We start from the raw sequence: 23,360 nt of genomic DNA, 5'->3' as shown, positions 1-23,360 counted from the left end.
AAGCTGTATTAATCAGTATTGGAAGTCTCTCCATTATCAAATCACTCTGGCTGGTTTGTGCCGAGTGCATTTTAATATTGGATTAGCGCCTCAGAGGAAAAAACAACCCCGTTGCTGGGAAATTAGTGTTATCGTGAACCACTCGGTTTCCGTTTCCCGTATGAGGAATGTGACCACAACACTGACAACACAAGGACAAACCCAAGTCATTTTAGATCCTTATTGTGTTAGATTAACCTTAATAGACTAAGTTCACAACTCCAGCATAGCTCCAGGGTTTAGTTATTAAACTACAAAACTTTTTGGCAACCTTGAGGCTTTGATTTCATGCCAGTCACACCCCCCCCCCCCCCGTTTATCTTTGCTCTGAACTGTTGCTGCATTTGTTTTTCTCACCTTTATGTTATTGTCAGCTTTCATGTTTTACCCCTGTCCTCTCCTGTCTCTCTCATGAGCCATGCATTTCTTTTTCTTCCTTTTCCCGTCTCCTGTTTGTGATGTTGTCCAGCCCCCTGGTATGCAGTGACTCCCACCCACTCATCCTCTCTCTGCTTGGGTGGGTTGTTGCCTCAGCTGTTGAAGTGTCAACCTCTCTGCCCTTCCTTGACCCCGGTGAGTGTGGTCAACTCTTCATGTTCATCACCAGGAACTTTTTAGGACACTTGACATAAATGTGTGCATCAGTATTGCATAATTGCTAGTTACGGTAACATAAAAACAAAACTTGCTTTTACAGTTGTGACCCAGGAAGGAAGTTGACTCATCACAAGTTAAGTTTTGAGCAGTGGCCTCGGTCCCTTTCCACGCTGTGACATTTAGCAGTAAAAGTGTGACGGAACCTCAGGCACCTGAATAACTGATTTGAAAGTTTCACTCTTGTGCTGTAGACATGGAGAGTGAGAAAATCAATTTCACAGCTATGCATAGCAGTTTTTGCTGTTTTAGGGCATATAAACTAGACCCAGAAAATAGTAAATGCACTATAACTGTAAATGGTACCTCATTTACTCTTTAAAAGGCTGTTTTACATCAATCACTTTTTGTTTTTGTTACTTTATGCTCTTATGTATGTTATGCTAATAGATTCCATACAGTAGTTGAGTCTATGTAGAAATTTGGGTTAAATTATTTATCTTGGTTTTACAAAGATAGCAATCTATCCAGATTTATATGAAGTGGTAATGCCAGTTTCCTGTTTTGTGGGGAATATAAGGGTGCAAACTAACACTGGGATGCAAGCACACTTGTATAAAAAGAGAAAAAAAGGAAAAAAAAAAAACATTATAATCTTTGGTGATGATCAGTACTGGTTGTAAGCTACCTGTAAAGTTGGGTGCCAGCGTGAGTCATTGCATATTTTCTTTAAAGCAAGATGAATTAAGGGAAGTCTGTGGAGTTGTTTTGTAAACAAACAAAGGTTAAGGTTTGCATTCAGTGTTATTCACCAAATCGCATTGTCTCTATCCTTGAGGTCTATGTCTAATGCCTTTCCTTCCTCATAAAATATTTGTAAAGCCGAATATTTTAAATCCTGCATTGTTAACATTTTCGTTTCCTCGCAAGCAGTCTACTTCTTCACAGCCTTGGCTGGGCTTGTTTGGGTTCTACTGCCAACGATTGTCGATCAATAGAATAACATAAAACAATCACCAAGAGTGTGTATCATTCTGCCCACGTGCTCGTGCATGTGAGTTGTAAAAGCATTGCTCCATAGTGGTGGTAGTGGTCAAACACCCCACCGTGTACCTTTTTAAGTACAGATTGTTTTAAAGTGCATAAGGCACAAGATAAAAAATACTTTATTTTTTAATGGTGTCAGTGATAATTGAGCGCACATTTATATGACAATGGTCATTTTATTATGACCAATATAACTTTCTAATGGTGAGTTTAGAGTACTTTTTGGTAGCATCTCAAGGGAGAGGTATAAACTATTTTGCGATTGGTCTTCTTCGTTTGATTGTTGAAGATATGTGATTGATTCATTTCTGACAGTTTCAAGGAAAGTTTTACAATTTTCAGCACACAGGACCCTGTTTCCAGAAACCATTTTAAGACTAAGACAGCTCTATTATCAGTGAATGGGCTAGGATGATCTTAGCCTTAAGATACTTTTGGGAAACAGGGTCCAGGTTTGTTGTAATTCAAGTAAAGACATGTTAAATGAAACTGCCTTCATTTCAGAGATTTATATACTAGCAAGTATATAGTGGACCCACAGACTATGCTGCTGGAGGTATCCCTTTATAATGAAAAAATGAAATAGCCCTCTAATTTCAGTGAACTTTACGTATTGATTGTTTTTTCCCATCCTGTCAGTATCCTGTCAGTGCCATCATAGGTCAGGCTGTGTGCAATGTGATTGGCTCTATGTGGTGTCTGTTCTTTGGCTTCGTTACCCAGACACTCAGTGCAGCCACATTGGTCAGGGATCATTGTTGTCTGAATGAATCCAGTCAGTTGTATCAGATTAGCAGAGGTATAAAGCTAGCTCCTGTGTAGTGTAGGGATGGCTTAGAAAATCACACGTCTGCTGGGGCAGTATCAACACACTACCCTGGAACCAGTAAAAAGTTAAAGGGGGTCAGGTTGTTTCTCTCACTGTTAAGAAAATCCCAGTTGCCTCGCAAACTCTGGTGGCAAACATTCCTGCTCTGTGGTCAGGCTCTGACCGCAGCACTATGACGAAGCTGATTTCATCTTTAAATGGTCTTTGTTTTCCCCAGATTCAGAGATTTTCCAACTCTATTCTTTTTATTGCTGTTTGTGATTTAAAATGTTAAAATGCTGTGCTGTCCACCAGACTCTTCTTCAAAGTAACGAGGCTTTACTTTGAACATGAATTTGGGGAGTTTTTCCAGAGTAAATTATAATCTTTAAAATATGACTTTATTTTAAGTTCTAGGGACTGAATCCGTTTTGTGTCATTTTGATTTCTGATATTTATAAAAGTATAAATGGGTGCTTTTTATTTACAGTGCTTTGTACTGGGAGGCTAGATGGGAGAAATAAAATATACAGACTTCCAACACTACATCTGACCTGATATATCCATATCAGAGCAATAGTTCCACGTAATGACATTAGGGGCTTTTATATCACTTTCTAATTGACTTTATCATCATAGTTAACAATTCTAAAAAGTAAAATCATTGACAGTAATGTTATAATGGGTTATCAGATGAAAAGGTAATGTTTTGTATATTGCATATTCATTTCAGTTCGTTTTCATGTAATTGTGACTAATAATCTGGGTTTGATTCATGTTGCTACTCTTGTGTCTTATCTGTGTTTCTGTCTCTTATCAGGTCAGTCTTCAGAATCTGGAGAATTTCCTGTGTCTCTTCCACTATGTGCAGCATCACCCTAGCCACACCACCAAAGATGCACTGAAATTCTGGTAGGTCTCATTAATTTTTTAACTTAGGGCGGCTAAAATTTTGGTGTATATAATGAACTCCAATACAGCAGCATCACACGCTGCAGCCTCAGAAAGTACATAGTGTTAAATCAACACCTCAATGACAAAACTGAACATGTTTAGATGTATGTTAGGCAAAGCGTATAGTGAATAATGTTCCAAATTCAAAGTTTTGTTGCTAGAAATGATACATAGTCAAACGATACTGGTCAATTTTTGAGCCTTTATAAGGATAAACAGTGGCGACGTAAGCTTGAATGTGTGTATGAGACCAATGGCAGTTGTGACAAACTGGGTGCAGTAACTGGGTGCAGTAACTGCAAACACACCTGCAGTTGCTTTAGCCTTTTTTCTTGTCTTTACCAAAGAAAACTAACTGCATAAGTGACAGATTTATTTCATTTTTATGTCCCTCCACCAAAGTAGAGGTTGCAGACATTATATATAATGCTGCATTAGCTTTTGGTTTACATTGCTGTATAGATATACATATTGATGAGGAAAATTGTGGGACCATAGACACCTCAAGAACCTCTTGTTTGTATTCTGTTCAAGCAGTGTTGATTTGTTGAGATTATCTAAACAGAACATACATAAATCTCTTAAATCTGTGTTAATTGAAGAGCTTCTTTTGGCATAAGTCAGAGCCCACAATCAAAAATCATATTGATGTATTGATGTATCTGTTGTATTCAGCTGTAATTTACAAATGTCCTTCACAACTCATTGGAGTCCTGAGTGACAGATTTAGATTGATCGGACAAACCAAACTAAAGAAATAAACTCTCCGAAGTGACTAAAATCGGTCCAAATATATCTTGTGTGTGAACACCCTTAATCCTTTATTGTTTGCAGTAGAAACAAACATAGCATAGTGATGCAGTTAATCGTGTGGATAAACCATGTTTGCTTCCATGACACCATTATAGCTTTTGACATTCTTTTAACAGTGCACTGAACACAGGAACCCCACTTAAAGCCATTGCATGTTGCACTTTTATATGAGCTGGAACCATGCTAACCCAGATGATATTTTAAACGTTATCCATTGCTGAAAGCGTCCTTTAATCTCTAATGTAAGCTTTTTCCCCGAGACCAGAGGGGACTGAGCTGAGTTAAGCCTCTACTGAATAAATAACTCAGTTGGAGTAAAGACCATCACAATACCTGGCCAGAGGGGAAATACAAAATTTGAGTTCTGCTGGAGACAGATGCCTTTTTTCAAGGGGATGATCTCCTAAAAGTCATTTTCTCTGTTTATTAAGTCTCTAATCACTGTCCTGTGGTTATGACAACAAAACTTGGAGGATTGTGGCACAAAGCTGGTGAAGAAATTAGTTAAAATAATGCTGTTAATATTTAACAAAAATGTGTTGTATATATCTGCGGTGTATATTTTTATTGTATTAATCTCGCTTAACTTTTTCTGAATTTGGCGGCAAAGCAGGCCTTAATGTAAGTAACTGTATTGTACAGTATCTAATTTGGTGATAAATTTAGACAATATACCGTACATTTCTCCCAGCACTGAGCTTATTAAGTCTGTGTTGTAGTCATTAATATCAGATGAAGATGCAAAGCTTACCTGTTGGTTCAGGCTTGCACTATAAGTGTGTCTTGGATGTCACACTAGCTTTAATATAATTTACAGTAATCACTACATGTTGATAAATCAAACCTGATATAGGAGCACATTGATGTAAATTAAGGTATGGTGAGATCGTATGTCACTTATTCCCTGACATAACAATTTAAACAGTTGACTTTCATTCCTACTCAGTATTTCTTTAGTTTTAACTACATGGTGTGCTCCTGCAGTATCCTTGTCACCCTCATTACAATATGCTTCACCAAAATACTGTATATATTAGAGAGATAAAAACAATCGTGATCTCGTGCTAGTTTGAGTGGGGATGTAGTCAGACTCCCTGATAGCATGTCAAAGCCTTTTAGATATGCATCAGGCCTGTTTGAGAGTGACCTGTGACCTAAATAAACTCCATTCAGCGGACAGGCATGTTTCACCCAGACTAAAGATGAATTATCATAGTGAGCTTGAAATTTAACCGAGGTTACTAAGTGTCGCTAAATACTTCTTAACAGTGGAGTTGGTTTAGAAGACCATTAAGTATAACTTGGGGCAGACCGATGTCACTCAAATTTTTTAATATCTGTAAATTAGTAAGAATATCTTTAAAATGTCAACATATAATAAAGCAAATGTATTCAAAATGATGGTTAAAATAATCAGATTGTTGAACAGTGTGATGAACTGTATACCACCATTGTGAATAACATTAGACATAATTCTTCACACGTGTCATTCAATCTCTAAGTTAACTGTCCAGTGGGAAGGTTATAAATCTTAAGTTCTATTCAGTACTGAAATGTGGTACAGATGCGTGAGGTGCCTTTGGTGTTTTCACAAATGTGAAATGAAGGGGTATGTTGAAGGGGTACGCTGTATGTACGGTTTTATACGTGTGGCCTTTGAAGGCTAAGTTGACTCTACAAATACTGTGATTGGTTTGTTCGGGATGCATCCTTCTCCTTCCTCCATCAACTTCAGACCCTCACCTTGTTCTTCCATATTATTCCTTTGACCAAATGCTTTTGTAATCCTATCCTTTTCAGTAGTGCTGGAGAATGATTGCTCCTCCTTGTATAGCAAAGCCATTTTTCAGTGCAGATCCAACTGCTCCGTTTCATTAGTGTTGCATCATAGGTAATACCTGTGTTGGACTAAAAATCATTTCCTATCATGTACAGTATCTATGGGGTAGAAGCCGTTAAGTGACGCCTTTTAATAGAAGCAGAATTCAATTCTCACTGTAGGGAAAATTACCTTTTTAAAAGTGTGGAAACCATTTAGCTTAACATATTTAGCCAATTATTTTTTGAAACATTAGAACTAAGCATAGAAATGCAGTAAATTAAAAAATAAAAGAGAGCGTTAACATCAAATGCAAAAATAATATGGTTTGTGCATAATTTTGTACACATCTTTGTGGAATTAGCATGGACAGATTTAGTCTTTTTTGTTTTTTGGAAACCTTGTAGTGCTGATAAGAGACAAGAATAGAATTAGGAAAAATAAAAGACAGGGTTCAAATAAATCATTGGGTTTCTAATTCATACAAGTTGTTGCTAGTAGACCTTTTTGTTCATTAAAAAAATCCCACAATGGTTTTTGTAGTGGAGAATACAAAGGCAGTGAGAGATGGTTGATTACGAAGGTCTTGTACATGGCCTTGGGGGCTTGTCAGTATTCCCAAGGCCAGTCCCCTCGCCATGTGACATCACATGCTTTCATGTGATACGCTGATATGCTGCGAATCTGGAAAGCTTCCATTTGAAATTCCAATTTAATGGAATTTGTGCTGCAGAACAGAAAATTCAGTCAGCAGTCGTATTAGGAGGCATGCAGATACAGCCAGCAGAGCTGCAGTCAGGCTCAGAGCAAACACAAGATGACCGGAAGGAAACTGTTTGGCCCAGAAACACTTGGTAAGATGATGGTGATCATATGTTACAGAGGCGAGTGTCAGAAATTAATTTTTGTTCTTTTGAAATGAGATTCTTCATGTTAATTTTATAATCTCATTACTCTTCTTCTAACATTATCATTATATTCACTAAGTTTTTTGGTTACTGTCTGGTGGAATTAGTTATGGCTAATTGGGATTGTCCTGTAAAGTGTGTGTGTGTGTGTGTGTGTGTGTGTGTGTGTGTGTGTGTGTGTGAGGTGTGTGTTTTCTGTTGAGAGCTACAGCTTATTGTCAGTGACTTTAAAAGGAACATGTGTTTGTGGTGGACATAAGCATGCTAGCTTAGAGGCACTCTATGAACTCTATGTAGGATAAGTTAGGTTTCTTACTTACCCTCAAACTACATGAGTCTAGATTTTAAGGTTTGACTATAACATGCATAATTAGACCAATAGTTGGTTTTGCATATTGAGATGGACATTGTTGGAGCAATCTGATTGTCTAGATTTCACAATGTTGTCATCTTAGGCTTTTTTGAGGGAACTCGCTTTGGCTTTTTTTCTTTCATCTCACTGCACTTGTGTTGTGGTCAGTATGCATGCATTTTCATTGCACTGACCCTAACAGAATGATTAAACCACTGCTATGTCACATTGTCTTCTATTACAGATAAAATCCCAAAGAAACTAAAGCATGATTATTTCTACATTTTTTTTTTTAAACTGTCTGAAACGGTTTTTTTTTGTATATTATTTTGTGTGCTTTTAAGTTGATAATTCACATTAGAAAATTACACTAATATCTCAACATACATTGGCAAAAGGTATTGTTGTTTCTAAAGACCAAGTGAGAACTAAAACTAAATAGAAAAAAATAGTGATGTGATATATATGTATCTGCTACTATGCTTTCTAGTATCATAACAGGAGAATCTCTGTTTTCTACCTTGCACAATCTGTTTAAGTTTCCTTTCACTGCCAGGGAAGATCTCTGCTAAGAGTTAATCCAGAAACACGCTGCTAAAAAAGTGTGTTCTTTTGCCCGATATTTTTATTTATTTTCCTAATGGTTTGATATTCCTCATATGAAGGACAACCTCATAATCCTACTAAGTATTTTGAGTGTGTGTACAGATGTGTGGAAAATTTGTTTGTGCCACAGCCGGGGCCGTCCATCCCATTCTTGTGAACCCAATACATCACGAACAGCTGGAGGGAATTTCTTCAAATGTGGCAGAAATGTTTACTTGGACTCAGTGATGAATTGATTAGATTTTGGTGGTCAAAGGTGAAAGGTCAACATCACTGTGACCTCACAAAACACGTTTTTGGCCATAACTCAAGAATTCATATGCTAATTATAATACAATGCACTTAATACCTTTTCATAAAATTTCTACAAAGTCTTCACTGCATACTGTATATTATAAGAGTCTGGACAGACATGGCTGTAAATTGCAACTTGACTGGTTGGCGAAGGCATTCGTCCACGAGGCGGTAATTCTCGTATGTCTTCTGTTGTAGCTCAGACATGAGTGGGGCCAGTAACACACTGGCGAGAGAGTTCCTGACTGATGTACATCAACTATGCAGCGCGGTGGCCCAGAGAGCGGAGGCACGGGAGGAAGATGAGGAGGAGAGTCACATGGTGGCTCTGGGGGAATACCTGGTCAGGGGACGGGGCTTCCTGTTGCTCAGCACCCTGGACTCAATCATCGACCAGGTGAGGAAATGCTAAGTGCATCCCTCCTATCTGTCACAGTATGTGCATTTATATTATGGTACAAGCAATGGAGATTGAAGAGTGTGAGTTTTTCATTTCTACAACATTTCAGCAACTACTATTGCTCAAGGAAGAGGTAACCCAGCGTGTTGCTCTCAAAGAGAACTGATATCATCAGATTTTAAATTATAAATGCTAATACAGCATTTGAAGTCAGTAATATTCACACTGAGCTATAGGCCACTGCTTGAGGTTCATAATCTGCCTCACAATTTTTAATTAATGTATGAAAGTTTTTTCATGCGGCTGTTCAATATCCGCATGACAAATTCAAATTTCTGCACATACACCTGTGTCACCTCTGTTGCGACTAATCTCTGCACATCAAAAGGGAATTGCAGACAGTTTGTAATAGATATACAGTATAATGAATGCACATGATGAAAAACAAAAACAAAGATTATCTAAACATCAGACAAAAACCAGCTGGTAAGATTAAAGGGGTATTTTATTACCACATTAAAAAAAAAAAAAATAGGTTACACAATGATAAGATGCCATATAATTTCATGTACAAACAAGATGGAATTCAGTAGAATATACTGTATATTTTAAGTTTTAAAGTTCCACTGGAGTTTAATGATTATTATTAACTTTTTTTTCACATGAGGAGATGCTTACATTTCCATCTGAACTCAGACATGAGAAACTGAATGCCCGTAAATCCATTTAGACTAGTTGATGTATATTTTTCAATGTATTTTTATCATCCAATACACAAAATATGTCAGTACTATTCTCTTTCAAAATGGAATATACAGATATGGTTTGGACAATATTGTACCACGAAGGGCAAAGGTATCCTCTTGTAAGCACTCTGACAGAGTCCAGTGTTTCCTCTGCCTACACGCTGATGTACTGGTCTGCAGACTTCACAAGCAGAGCCCAGGCTGCTTGTGGGTGTCTTTGGGCCAAGTGACAAGTTCAAAGATGCTCTTATCCAGACCGAATTATGGGGCTTTCACGTGACAAGTTGAGCGCTGCTACACAAAAGGTCAGTGTAAAACCAGCACAGAGTTGAAAACCACATGACTTCTGAGCATTGGGGTTTGACGTCTTTCTTCATTGGTTCCCCTGCGTCAGATGTGTTCCTGCTGCTGAGTCAGGAGTCAAGCTACATAGAACTATGTAATGTTTTAATGAGGTGTGAAGTGCTTCGATGCTTGACATGTGAAATGAGCTTTAGAGAACGTGCAACATCAGTGAATAAATAAGCTAAATGCCCGCAAATGCAGAGGGCTACAGTGTTTCAAGGCCATTGAGATGGACTGATAACGCAAGAACGGCATTCAGACAGGAATTCGATCAGCCATGGTTTCCATTGATATAATGTAATTACCAATCTGTTCTTAAAAGGTTCCAGAGAGAAAGATGTGATCCTGAGGTCAGTCATTTTCATGCCCAACAGTTTCTTTTAAAGACGTAGTAGTACATAATGGTCTGACTTGGAGTAACAAATGCATGTGACCCTGTGTGTCAGCGTCCCTTTGGCTTCATATTGTAAGCTAATTTCACACACACTCATTACATTTTCTCTTTATATAGGAGCTTTCAGTATAGACATTTAATGCATTCATGTGTAAATGTGTTATCACACACTCTGGCTGTGTGCGTCACCTGTGGCCTGGATGGAGTCAAGCCTTTAGAGACAATCAGGGCCAGACACTTTTTTTTAAACATTTTTTTAGTTGGGGTATAGATGAACTTGTACTTTGCAAAACATGGTTTCCAATAGTAAATCTAGTGTTTGAATTTAGTAGAAAATTTACTTTGTGTTGGATTTGTTCCATTGTGTTGTTAAATACTCCAACCCTGTGCCACCCGGTGACTGTCTGCTACTTATGACACTGTATAGATGACTTGGCTCTGTCTCACTAAAATTTTCTTGATTTAATGGTAGCAAGACTCTTATTCAGTACATTTGTAAAATAATTTCACACATTCTTTTAAGCATGTTAAAACTTAACATCTGAATTTCTTTGGGAATGACGGGGATTTCTTTTGATATTTTGAATTTTGAATTTCTTTCTTCCTTAATTTATTTTTTTATAATTTCAACTGACCAAGTGTTAAATGTCAGGCTACTGTCATCTATGAGTACATCATCAACTGAGTAATTCAAAAGGCTAATATTTAGCTACACCTAGCTAAAAAGCTTTATAATTTACAGTCAGACGTGGTTATGTATGTGAGTATCCAAAAACTATACTGTAGAAGTAAGAGTATACATGAAAATAACTAGAGAAAGTATCTAGTGAAAAGACTACTCGATTAGTGAGTTATTTAACAAAAGCAAAAGTGACAGACCCATTACCTTCTCATTTTCACTGTTTTCTCTCTCTCTTCAAAGTTTAAGAGATGATCATTCGGTGATCAATAGAGCTGCGCAACCTTAGTAGTATTGCCTATACAGTTTTTGAAAATTTAGAAAAACAAGAAGTAGGTGATCAGAATACTTTGGACGTGTAAATGATCATGTAGTGAAAGTGATTAAACAAAATTTAATGATTTAATCCAGGATATGCACACTGTCAATACACTGTATTATACATTGAAAAAAGGATACTGTTTGTCATGATGGTCTTGCATAGCCAGAAAGCTGATCATTTTTTTAAATTCACACGTGAAGGAGTAGGTTGAATGTTTTTAATTAACACATGAAAGAGCTGATTCTCTCTCTCCTGTGAGGAATGCCCTGGGTCTCGGAAGTAAGGTTGTCATATAGGTGCGACATTGCTCTCTGACAGGTGCAGAAGACTAAGTAACTGGTTAACTAAAAACAGACAAATAAATAAATAAAGAAATAGCTCCTGGGCCGAAAATAATTTTGGAAAATGATTAAATATAGATACAAAGCAAATCTTTAAGTGTGTGATTTCTCCTTGAAGAAATTGGTGAAACCCCAAGGGGACATTTGTTTTAAGTTTGACCAAGAGTGTGTCTTGGTGAGAGTGTCTTGATGTGACATCAGTGTGTGACCAAAGGGAGAGGGGCAGGGAGGCTTTCTTGGTAACCTCACTGGGTTTTCTTTTTTTTGTTTTGCCCTTTCAGGAGCTGACCTGTCGGGAGGAGCTGCTCACTTTGCTGCTGTCTCTGCTGCCACTGGTCTGGAAGATCCCCGTGCAGGAGGAAAAAGCCCCAGGTCAGTACCCACAAATACTTACTCTGTCACTTGCTAAGTTAATTTTGATGTTAACAGCACATGCCTCACAATGTCCTGCTGTAATGGTATGTCACTACTTCGTTTTCCTGGTCTGTAACTAATGATTTTTTTAATTTACATACTTCATTTTATGAGTATAAAGTCAGCTATGCATTACAGTTTTATGTGAGGTGAAAACGGTAATATAATTTGTACAGACAAACTGAAATGCAGACTTCAATTCATGGGCCTGAAATGTTCTGTAGCTTTAGTTATTTATATATTTGTTTCATGTTCCATCTTTAACATAATTCTTTACCAGATATTACCGTTGGTTAATGGCAATGTTTCAGCATTAGGTTTGGTGGGTTCATGTGAGGGCATTGGAATGTAAATGGTGATAGTCTGTGATGTGCTCATCAAATTACTTATTTTTATTTATAATCATATTCATTTTGAGATGGATGAATCAGTTTTAACCATCTGAGCCAGTGTGTCCAATATAATCACTCTCAGTGTTACAAACATAAGCAGTCACACAAGAGGAGACGATGGGGTTGTAGAGACCTGTGACCTCAGGATGACACTGGTATTTAGTACAGGACTGCTGATCCTCTCTAACATGGACCCTAGACATTTTTACTTTAATTAATTCTTACTCAATGAAGATGTTGAACAAACAGGCCATGGCTTCTGACATGCAGCTGATCTTTATGTTCCTCATCTTATGCTCTAAAAAAGAAATTCAAAATCTGGTGTTTTTCTGGCTAGTGCATAAAAAATTGGAACACTAGGTCTCAAATCCTAAAAGGTGACAATTTAATAGATTAAAATTAATTAAATTAAATTAATTATTACATGAGTGTATAATCTAGGTTTGTATGTATGTCTAGAAGTACACTTGGCACTGTATGTCTATATGTACATCCAGAATAAACTGACAGATGCTTCTGTGTGTGGACAGATTTTACCCTGCCGTCTTTACTGGAGGTATTCCTTAGCCGGGAGGTGAAGGCCGTCCCTCTCAGAGCAGGACAGAAGGCTGGAACAGATGAACAGACCTCTGGGAAGAGGTCCCGTCTCGGGAGTGGCACCTGGAAGTCACGGAGGTCACGCAGAACAGCGCAGAGATACTCTGTAAAGGATGCACGTAAGTCCCAGGTTTCTACCTCAGATTCAGAAGCGAACTCCGAGGACAAAACTGTCCCAGGCCCAGGTGGTGCGAGGAGTCGAAGATCTCATGGTTCCACCATCAGGGTAAGCTGTCAGCATCATCGTTCAGAGGCCTCACAGTTAACATCCACTGCCAGCAACACCACAGAAATCATGAGTGCACCATACCCACATCCCCGAGCCCCGGGGTCCCAGACAGCAGACACTGAAACCTTGACAGACCCAGCTGCAATATCAATATTCAACCGCATGGAAAACTCGCCCTTTGATCTTTGCCATGTGTTGCTTTCCCTACTGGAGAAGGTGTGTAAGTTTGACATGAGCATCAACCACAACCCTGGCTTGGCAGTCAGTGTTGTACCGACTCTTACTGAGATACTAACTGAGTTTGGAGATTGCTGTGGTCCAGGGGGAGGGGGTGGAGGTGGAACAGTGACAGAGGAGCTTGCTGGAGGCTGGACTGAAGAGCCCATTGCCCTGGTCCAGAGGATGCTACTACGCACCATCTTGCACCTGATGTCAGTAGATGTGAGTCAGAGTGAGACACTTCCAGATAGCCTGAGACGCAGCCTTACAGACCTGCTGCGAGCCACACTCAAAATTCGGAGCTGCTTGGACAGACAGAATAACCCTTTTGCTCCTCGCCCCAAGAAAACCCTGCAGGAGGTCCAGGATGACTTTTCATTCTCCCGCTATCGCCACAGGGCGCTATTGCTGCCAGAGCTTCTAGAGGGAGTACTGCAAGTGCTGCTGGGTTGCCTGCAGGCTTCCACACCCAACCCTTTTTTCTTTAGCCAGGCACTGGAGCTCATCCATGAATTTGTCCAGCACTGTGGCCTGGAGTTGTTTGAGGCCACAGTGCTGCGGCTGGAAGGGCTTGGCAGGGCGAGGGATTCTGAGCTAGGAGGTGAGGCTTCAGAGAGGCTACGAGGTCTCATCGCAGGGGTCTTCAAGATCATCAGTGCTGTCAAGAAGGCAAAGTCAGAGCAGCTGCATCAGTCCGTGTGTGCCCGACGGCGCCATCGTCGCTGTGAATATTCACACTTCCTGCATCATCACAGAGACCTTTCAGGTTTGCCCGTCTCTGCTTTCAAGCAGGCAGCTAGACGCAACCCCTTTGAAGAGGACGGAGACTGCAAGGACGGGATGGAGGGTGATAGGGTGCGTTACCCTGAGCGCTGCTGCTGCGTGGCTGCCTGTGCTCACCAATGTCTTCGCCTCTTGCAGCGCCTCTCCCCCAGTGGACCAGCTGTTCTGCAGGTACTTGCTGGTGTGCATGCTGTTGGAATATGCTGTTGTATGGACCCCCGCTCAGTTGTAGGACCCCTGCTGCACGCCTTCCAAGCTCCCGGTCTGCGTAATTACCAGTCTCATGTTCTCAGTGTCCTGGGTAGACTAATCCTAGACCAGCTTGGCGGGGGTCAGCCCTCAGAGAAAGCCAAACTGGCATCCTGTAACATCTGCACTCTGGACAGCAGCCAGCTGCCAGGCCTGGAGGAAACACTGCAGCATGGGGAACCTTCAGCCATTTCTACCAGTTTGTGCTACCGCTCCCAAGGTATTCTGCCAAGTGGAGGCGGGGCAGAGGACATGTTGTGGAAGTGGGATGCTTTGGAGGCCTACCAAGAACTAGTGTTTGGTGAGGACTGGCAGCTGAGCCAGCAGATAGCTGGCCATGTGTGCCACCTGACCCTGCGGGGAAATGCTATAGTGCAGTGGCAGCTCTACACACACATCTTCAACCCTGTGCTGCAGAGAGGGGTAGAGCTTGCCCACCATGCCCAACAGCTGGGGGTTTCCACTGTCTGTACTCAGGTATGCAGCTATCACACGCAGTGCCTGCCTGTGGAGGTACTACTCATATACCTGCAAACGTTACCTGCCCTCCTAAAATCAAGGTAAGCTGTTTAACATCAGTTTAAAATATGTTTTTCTTCAGTCCTAATTTTCCTTGATCATCTGTCTTTTTCAGTGGTTGTTTTAGGCACTGAGGGTTTTCTCTGTAGTATTGACTGCATTCTAGGATGTGCCTAATTTGTGTTTTAGATTTTGGATTTTTAGGCAGAAAGTGTAGAATGTAGAATGTGTAGCTGCTGTCTAAAAAAAAAAAATATTGAAGTTCTTTGGTTAAGTAAATATGCAGAAGCATCAATAATCTGTGTTAAGATTGATGTCTTGTTCCAGATGTTTGTTTTGAAAAATGTTTTAGAAGATTTCTCACTCAAGATATGGATTCTGTTCCTTTTATACTATTGCATAAAGCAAATATCAGGCAGCCCAAGGAAAGAAACATAATCCACTTGGACATTGTTTGTCATTAGATCTTTCTCTCCAGGTCATTGCTAATAGATGCTAATCAATAATTTATTGCAGCTTTGTGAACTGAGTGAACTCAGTTATTGACTGTTTTTGTAACACTGCAGAAGCAGGTGCTTGCACTGTTCGCCTGGATGCATTTAAGAAAATGCTGACACAATTGAATTGGTATTATAGTGTATTGATTAGATTTTACTTTTGGTTTGGTTATGTTCAGCTGTATCTGCTTTGAGACAATCCAGAGACATGTAGGATGAGTGAATACTGAATTGCCCATACGTGTGTGTGTGTTTGCGCGTGTGTGCGCGCGCGCGCGCGTGTGTGTGTGTGTGTGTGTGTGTCTGTCTGTCCGTATGTTAACCCTGGTGGCCTGTTTAGGTTGTATCCCGGCTCCTGTCCAATGAATGTTTTGATTGGTTGAATGCACTTGGAACCCTGAACAGGATCAGTGTATAGAAAATGGATGGATGGATGCTTGAAGGCGTTGTCTCAGCAGTGGGCTGATAGGTTTTAAAATTCAGAGTATGCTTTTCTGCTCTCTGCGGGTTTGACTGCCATTCTAAGTCTTTACAGCTGTGATGTTTTTCATCTGAGCCTTTTCACTTTTGGAAACAATTTAATCCTTATGTTTATGTAAAAGGCATCATTATAGCAGTCTTTTATTCAGTTAAATCTCACTTTTGGAGACGATGGCAAATTGCTTGTGCGTTTGAATAACATTTTGTTCATAATTTATTTATTAATGATAAACAAATTATACATTATATTGTAGCATACTGATAAAAGTATGAGTAAGCCAAGAGCCAATACTTTGGCAGCAGGTACAGGTTTTTATCTATACTCAAAGCACATGAACTAAAATATCTACTACTATGTGAGGGCAAAGAAGAGTATTGGCTGTTAAATTTAGCTATTTAGTAGCTATAGAAGTGTAATGTCTCTTTATTATTTGTTGTTCAAAACAGCTCTAAGAATTCCACTTAATGCAGCTTTTAATTGTCTAACACCTTTATTGAAACTTCAGGCCATAACACACAAGGTAAATAATAATACATATAAACAGTAGTAGCTGAAACCCATTCTTCAGTGTGCCCTGGGACAATGGCAACCAAATTACAATATTTACTGCATGACAAGATCTAAATAATCAAGTTTAGGTTGATGCTTACTGGACTCTTATCCAAATTGTTAATTCTTGCATGTCAGCATATCATCAATCTCATGAGGTTAGACTATACAGCTCCATCTACTGGTCCATTTACATATTTGAGGGGCTTTTTTTTCGTTTGTTTGTTTTTTCCCCAAAAACGATGGTGCAAAATTGGGTTACCCAAAATGAAATGTTGTTTTTCGTTTTTTTGGTTGAAAAGATTATTTGGCATAGATGTGAATGAGGAAAAATTGATGATCCATCAATTATGTGTTCCCCTTAGTTGTCTTAAATGTTGTGCACATTCATGTTTAAAGCTTCTACTAGTTATATGAGTTATTTAAAGTAGGGATCGATATTATAAAATAAGTTCCACAAGTTCCACAGAATATCCATAGTAAAATATTTCCCCCTTTTCACACTTTTCCATCTCAGCCTCTCCAAAACTATTGAAATAAAAGTCAGCTTTCATCAGCTTCAAAATTTCTCAAGAGAGCACATGTAACATAATCAAATTGTTTTTACCCTGGCCATATGCACACTCTGCACTGTTCTGAAGGAACAGCTGCTTGCCTCATTGTAGATCAAATTATAGAGAAGACAAGGTAAATAGTGACTTGCATTCAAGGTATATTCAGGGAGCAAGGAACACTTACATAAGGTGATAAATTTGGTGGTCATTTTAAGCTTTTCTGAGGCTGCCATGTGAATTTTGGTAATTTGGGAGGAGGCAAAAAACAGCCAAACAATCATTGTTTGGTTGTTAAAGTGCTGAATGTTTAGTGATCTCACAAACTTAAGAATTATATGGACTTCCTAAGGTTAACTTGATAACTTTTTATTTTTTAACCTTCATTTATCTGGGTCAGCTAATGCTACAGAATTTTACATACCTTTTTATATAAAGGACGAATTGATTTGAAAGTCTGCCAACTGGAAAAACTGTTGTTGCAAGGTAACCTAAAACCTGTACATCATCTGACATCTTGCCAGTCTTGTCATCTTGCACCACTCCTACAGCTTTCTGCATAACAGAACTCCATATTTTTCAGATGAGAGCATTAAATATGCAGGCTAATGAATTGTCATCCTAATGGACTTGCATACTGCTAATGAAAAGAGGAAATGTTCTGAAAAAGCAAAATCAATCAACTCTGCATTAATTTAGAGGAAGGCTGGAGAAAGGGTTTGAATTAGAGAAAAAAATCAGCAAGTTAATAATCTATTAAATTTATCTATTTCATGCACTGAGCTCAAAGCCTAAAATGAACATGTTTTACAGGTCCTTATCATACTGGGTAGACAATACCGTGTTGAGATTAAAGTGTTTTTATTTTAGTTATGTATAATGCCAGCACATCTCTTGAGAATGTTGTTTTGTCTTAACAAATGTTGATTCAACCTTCACTCAGAGGTGACACATTATTCTTTTGAAATAAATTACCTTGCATTGTAATAGCGTAATTAATTATTTATCACTGCCTCAATATTGTGTGTATAACTAGTAAACAAATTTAAAAGGGCAAAATATCAGCTTTGTTTTGCCAACTAAACATACGATTAACATTCACAAAATTAATTATGAGTGTTGCAATTTACCCATATTTATACTGAGTGTGTATAGTATTTTTATGTTTGTGTTCTGTTTTACTTTACTTAGTGTCTAATATTTTTTATTATGTTACAGGGTGATAAGAGACCTTTTTGTCAGTTGTAACGGGCTCAATCAGGTGACAGAGCTCGTCTACCTGGACCAGACCCGCTCTTTGGCTTTGAAGGTGTTTGAGACTCTGATCATTGGCATTGGACACCAGCAGACGTACGGGGTGCTACAGGAGCTAGAGAGTGCTGATGCTGAAGAAAGAGAGGCTGTCTTGGGCCTGGCTGAGGAACTGGGGTCCCGAGGGGCTGGAGAGGGCCCGCAGAGCCTCAGCAAGTTCTATGAAGGCCTAAAGGAGGCATATCCACGTCATAAGAGCCGGAGCGGGCAGGGCCGTGGACCAGCATGCAGCCGAGCAGAGACCCACTTCCATGTTATCAACCTCTTCCTGTGTGTGGCCTTCCTCTGCGTCAGCAAAGAGGCTGATTCTGACCGGGACTCAACCAATGACTCTGAGGACACGTCAGGTTATGACAGTACAGCTAGTGAACCTCTTGGTGGACGGCTACCTTACCTGTCCCCAGATAGCGTGGCTTTGCCCTCCAAAGAGCAGGTACGACGAGCTGCAGATGTCTGGACAGTTTGTCGGTGGATCTACCTGGCCAGCCCCTTGTTTCAGAGACAGTTCTTCAGGCTAGGAGGACTGGATGTCTGCTTGCGCCTCGTGGCCATGGTAATTCAGAAACTTTGCTGTAAGACCAAGGATGGGAAAGCAAAGAAGAAGAGGGATAGCAAGGGCAAAGGCAGCCCTGAGTCCACAGTGCCAGCCACTTCACTGGGACATGAGGAGACAACTCATGATTCAGCCAACATCCCCGGCACTGGTGCAGCTGAAGGAAAGACCAAAGATCCCGCAAAGAAGCTGGAGGAAGAATGGCAACTTCAAAGTATTCGTCTGCTTGAGGCCCTGCTGGCTATTTGTCTGCACAGTTCTAACTCAGCCCTGCAGAGGATAGAGCCTGAACTTTCTTATCAGGTATGTCTCTTTACTATATCACTGATCAGCTAATCCCTAACCACATCACCCACAAGAATAAACACTTTTACTCAAGCCTCGGTTAAACTATCATATCTTTTCTCATCGATAGCTCCAGTCAGTGGAAGAAACCCTGTTTGAGGTGAGAGACCAGCTCTCTCGCTCAGGGGTGGTGAACTCTGACCTTGCTGTACCTCTGTTTGACTCTCTCCTGAGAGTTGCCTTGGCTGAGATGTCTTCCTGTCCCGATCCCCCTGAGGAGAAGCCAGACAGGGTGAGTCCTGCCTTGGGAGAACCTGTGAGTGTTACAAGCACCTTCTATATTCTCATGTTATTTGAGCTACTCATGTATCAAGAGACAAGTTCAGGTTCTAAGCTAGCCATGCATCAGACACTTGATTCCTCTGCAGGAAGGTGCCATCAATGTTCTTAACAGTGTAAAGCTCTTGGCAAAATGTTTTTCTACTAATTAAAAACATTTTGCCAAGTAGCATAGCAGTAGACTTGAAAAAAAGAAGAAAATTTCAAATTAAAACTATAAATATTCACACCTTATGTGCAAATTTTCACACAGCTACAATAATCTTGTTCTCATGTTAACAGCTACACCCTGTAAACTGCCTGCTTCCCACGTAACATAAAGTACCAACATACAGAACACTATTCTTGTCCACAGCTTAAATGGTGCTGTGATGTTATCATCTGCTGCTATTTGAAAATTACTACCTAGGAGCACCCTGGTAGCCTGGGAATTTAAAGCACCGACCATGAATTGCGACATCTCCTGTTCGCAGCCCTGCACAGAATTTTGTTGCGTGTCATTCCCATCTCCTTCCCATCATTTTATGCCCTGCTGTCAACTCAATAATAGGGGTATTAGATGCCCAAAAAACACCTAAAAGTTAGTTACTAATTGCAATGAATGAAGAACCACATAGGTACGTTTCTGTTCATCTTCACTTTCTTCTTTGCTCAGTCTCTCTGTCCATCATCATCTGCCTTTCCCGTGCTCTTTTTTAATTTTAAACAAATTCATATCACTAATTTGAACAAGTTGGCAAATGGGCAAATGCCTCTAATGCTGTCAGGCAGGAGTGAGAACAAGAGACAGTCAAGAGAGGTTGCACATTTTTTAAACAAGCATAAGTGACCAGAAGCAAACTTCATCTTGTTGTGTGCTGATATTAACTTATCTTCCATTGTGCCCTTTAAGCCGCAGTCAAGGAGTTAATTATGGTCAAGATGAGTGACCAATACAGGGGTTAAACCATTGGATGAATAAAGAATTTTTGCTTGATAAAGTATTTTTGAACACAAGACAGAAAAAAAGCATATTTCATATACAGTTGTATTTTATTTAGTTATTTACCACCCCCCCCCCCCCCCCAGTAAAATGAAGCAGACTTTGTTCGGTTACTGCATTGTATTACCTGCTGCTTCTTTGGGAAAAAGCTTAACACTGTGGCAAAATAAAGAGCAGTGGTGTTCATTTCGGAGGCAAGTTTACAATGAAGAGGAAACATTTTCCAGCCAGGCATCGTCAAACTTCAGGGCTGCTGTGTATGGTCGTTTACACTATGTTGCTAAGCAGCTGTTATCTCCCTGGTGTACAACAAAACAGCAGACGAAAATAATAGCCTTTGTTTAGAGCATTTTGAAATCCAAAGATATCATTGGGGCCTTCTTTTTTTTAAGATTTTCACAAAAAGTGCAACTTCTTCAAAGCCTGTATAAACATGTCAACAATTTCTCACAACAATGACGAGACGGATGAGAAAGAAAATCCTTCAGTCCCATCAGCTCCTGTCTCCTGAACAGTTACACTATCGCTGTAGGCTACATCAGTGAAAGATTTTCAAGACCATATATGGTTTGGACCAGACATGTAACTGCTTTTATTTATTCCAGGAAGTGAGATGAATACAAAAGAAAACATACATTGCAAAAAGAGGATCATTTTTCATCCAGCTGTCCTCACTGAAATGACTTGCCGCCTTGGTAGTGGGTGCTTCCTATCTCACAGCCTTACATGTGTTTTCCGCAAGTCTTAAAATGCCTGTCTGACTAAGCCTGTTCCAACACAGGAGGATTTAGCTTTTTATATAATAGATTTACCTATTTCCCAAGAGCTTAGTTCTTTCTCAGTGAGCCCAGCAAAGTTTGATGTTCACTTAACCATTGCAGGTCTGTGCTATGAAGCCCCAAGATTAATCTTCCGCCACCAAGTTTGTCCACTGAAGGAATAGTTTTTGAAATGTTCACTTCACCTGCAATTGAATATCACAGCTGCCTAGTATTCTGTTGAAAGGGATAGAAGTGTGTATTACAGTGAGTTTCTTCTTTGAACCAGTAAAGGGTTTAGAGTTCGACTGTTTACTTTAGAGAGAGAGAGAGAGAGAGAGAGTGTGTGTGTGTGTGTGTGTGTGTGTGTGTGTGTGTGTGTGTACGCACGTGTGTGTGTGTGTGTGTGTGTGTGTGTGTGTGTGTGTGTGTGTGTGTTTGCCTACATGGGCATATGATGACTGTTCAAGTCAAGGAACTGGGCTGTGTGAGTGCTGCACAAGTCAGCTGATATTTGTCTTATGACCAAAATCTTGTACTTTCTTTTCTTTTCCACAATGCTTGTAAACATTTTGTTGGAAATTTATTCGCTGTATTAGTTGTAAGACCGCTGCTTGTCATGCTTAGTATACTTTAGCATTACATTCTTAGTCAAGGATTTTTCTTTTAAAAAAACAGGTTTGGGTAAGCTCTTTTCTAATTAACCTTATCTCACGATGATCTTGGTTTGGTTGTATTTAGACTGAAATTCATAACTTATTCCTCTCTCTCTCTCTCTCTCTCTCTCTCTCTCTCTCTCTCTCTCCTTTCTCTCTTTCTCTCTTTCTCTCTTTCTCTCTCTCTTTCTAACAGAAGCTCCAGGTGTTGGCAGAGGGGGCGGCCCCAGCAGGTGATCTGTCTGAGGAGGTGGACGAGGTGCAGAACTGCGGCGTCAAGCCCCTGGGGGAGGAGGAGGGCTACGACGCTGACAGCGAAAGTAACCCTGAGGACATGGCCACGCAGGAAGAGGGTAGGTCTTTGTTCCACACCACACACACAAACACACACACACACACACACAGTCTACTACTCCCATTTATTCCTCCTCAAGGAAGAAATGACTGCAAACACGTCACAACTCCAAATAATATTAGCTTAGACAGGTTTAATATTCTTTGTACTGTTTGCTTTACTTATAGGTCTAATAACTATCCACTGCAGATTAATATGTTATTTTAAGAACATTGTAAATCACTTTTACTTCACATAGTCTGTCTCGTCTACTATTTGTTTTTGTTGGTGATAAATATCAAGAAACTCATCATGATGGATTAAGAGGCCATGTATTGGTCTCAACCTCTAAACCTGCCGATTTTCTAGCCTTGGGAAACCTTCTCCCACTATTGAACTAATAATTCGATTCATTTTTTCATTATTGCATTCACTGGAAGATTTTATATTAAATAGCATCATAGGTTTTAAGCAATTTGCAGGGTAAGTGCAGGAAATGGCTGTTGGTGTTGTGTAATAAACAACATCCTCCTTTGGTGGGCTGTGGAACGTATTTCGCAATGAATAATGACTAGTTTTTATTGCATACATATGATATGGCAGAAATAGTCCTGCGTGCTTTTTTTCCCCTTCACAACAGCCTCTTGTGTCAGCTCTGCCTCCCCACTCTGGTCTCACAGGTTAAGAATGTGGCCTGATTATACCCTTTTACTTTTTCATCCCCTCAGAATAGAGTCATTGTTTTATGTTTTACAACTGCAGGCAACTACAGTCTGTGGCCTCATGAGCTGGATTATGTGACTTCAAGTGGCCATCAAATGGAGACATCAGCTTCCTGAAAAACGCTAACATCCCGGAAATAGTGAATCTTTAAGGCTGACATGATGCTAGACAAATAAATAGTTTTTTGGCAACTACACCTCTCTCGTTATTCTCAAATTAAATATCTTATCAACAACCTGGTTCGATAAGAAATACATCTTTTCTCCCCAAACTTTCTTCTTTAAGCCTGGCTCCAGTAAATTGCCATCTCCTCACAATCCTGTGCATGACGTAACTCCTCCCATCAAGTTCATGCTTTTATTTAATCTGCATTTCCTAGAATCTTAACTATCTTTACACTTTACCAGCTTCCCGTATTCAGTTATACAACCAATGAGATGAGGTTAATTGAAATGATTTCTGAATGAAAGATTAGATT

At 39.7% G+C, this 23,360-nt stretch overlaps 1 protein-coding gene across 2 annotated transcripts in view; it reads left to right on the top strand.

The window, feature by feature from the left end:
- Positions 1–23,360, top strand: part of lyst (lysosomal trafficking regulator) — a 54,278-nt gene that overhangs the window by 6,368 nt on the left and 24,550 nt on the right. Inside the window, exons 2-8 of one of the 2 annotated variants that reach the window (XM_040138987.1) lie at positions 3,309–3,400; positions 8,433–8,631; positions 11,743–11,833; positions 12,798–14,904; positions 18,160–19,108; positions 19,221–19,406; positions 22,022–22,178. In XM_040138987.1, the coding sequence (XP_039994921.1) occupies positions 3,309–3,400; positions 8,433–8,631; positions 11,743–11,833; positions 12,798–14,904; positions 18,160–19,108; positions 19,221–19,406; positions 22,022–22,178 (3,781 nt within the window). The remainder of the gene's footprint in view (positions 1–3,308; positions 3,401–8,432; positions 8,632–11,742; positions 11,834–12,797; positions 14,905–18,159; positions 19,109–19,220; positions 19,407–22,021; positions 22,179–23,360) is intronic. The other variant, XM_040138988.1, reaches the window with a different exon arrangement.

The sequence above is a fragment of the Xiphias gladius genome, chromosome 11 (assembly GCF_016859285.1).
Source record: "Xiphias gladius isolate SHS-SW01 ecotype Sanya breed wild chromosome 11, ASM1685928v1, whole genome shotgun sequence".
Taxonomy (NCBI): domain Eukaryota; kingdom Metazoa; phylum Chordata; class Actinopteri; order Istiophoriformes; family Xiphiidae; genus Xiphias; species Xiphias gladius.
This window is presented reverse-complemented; position numbering and strand designations above follow the sequence as displayed.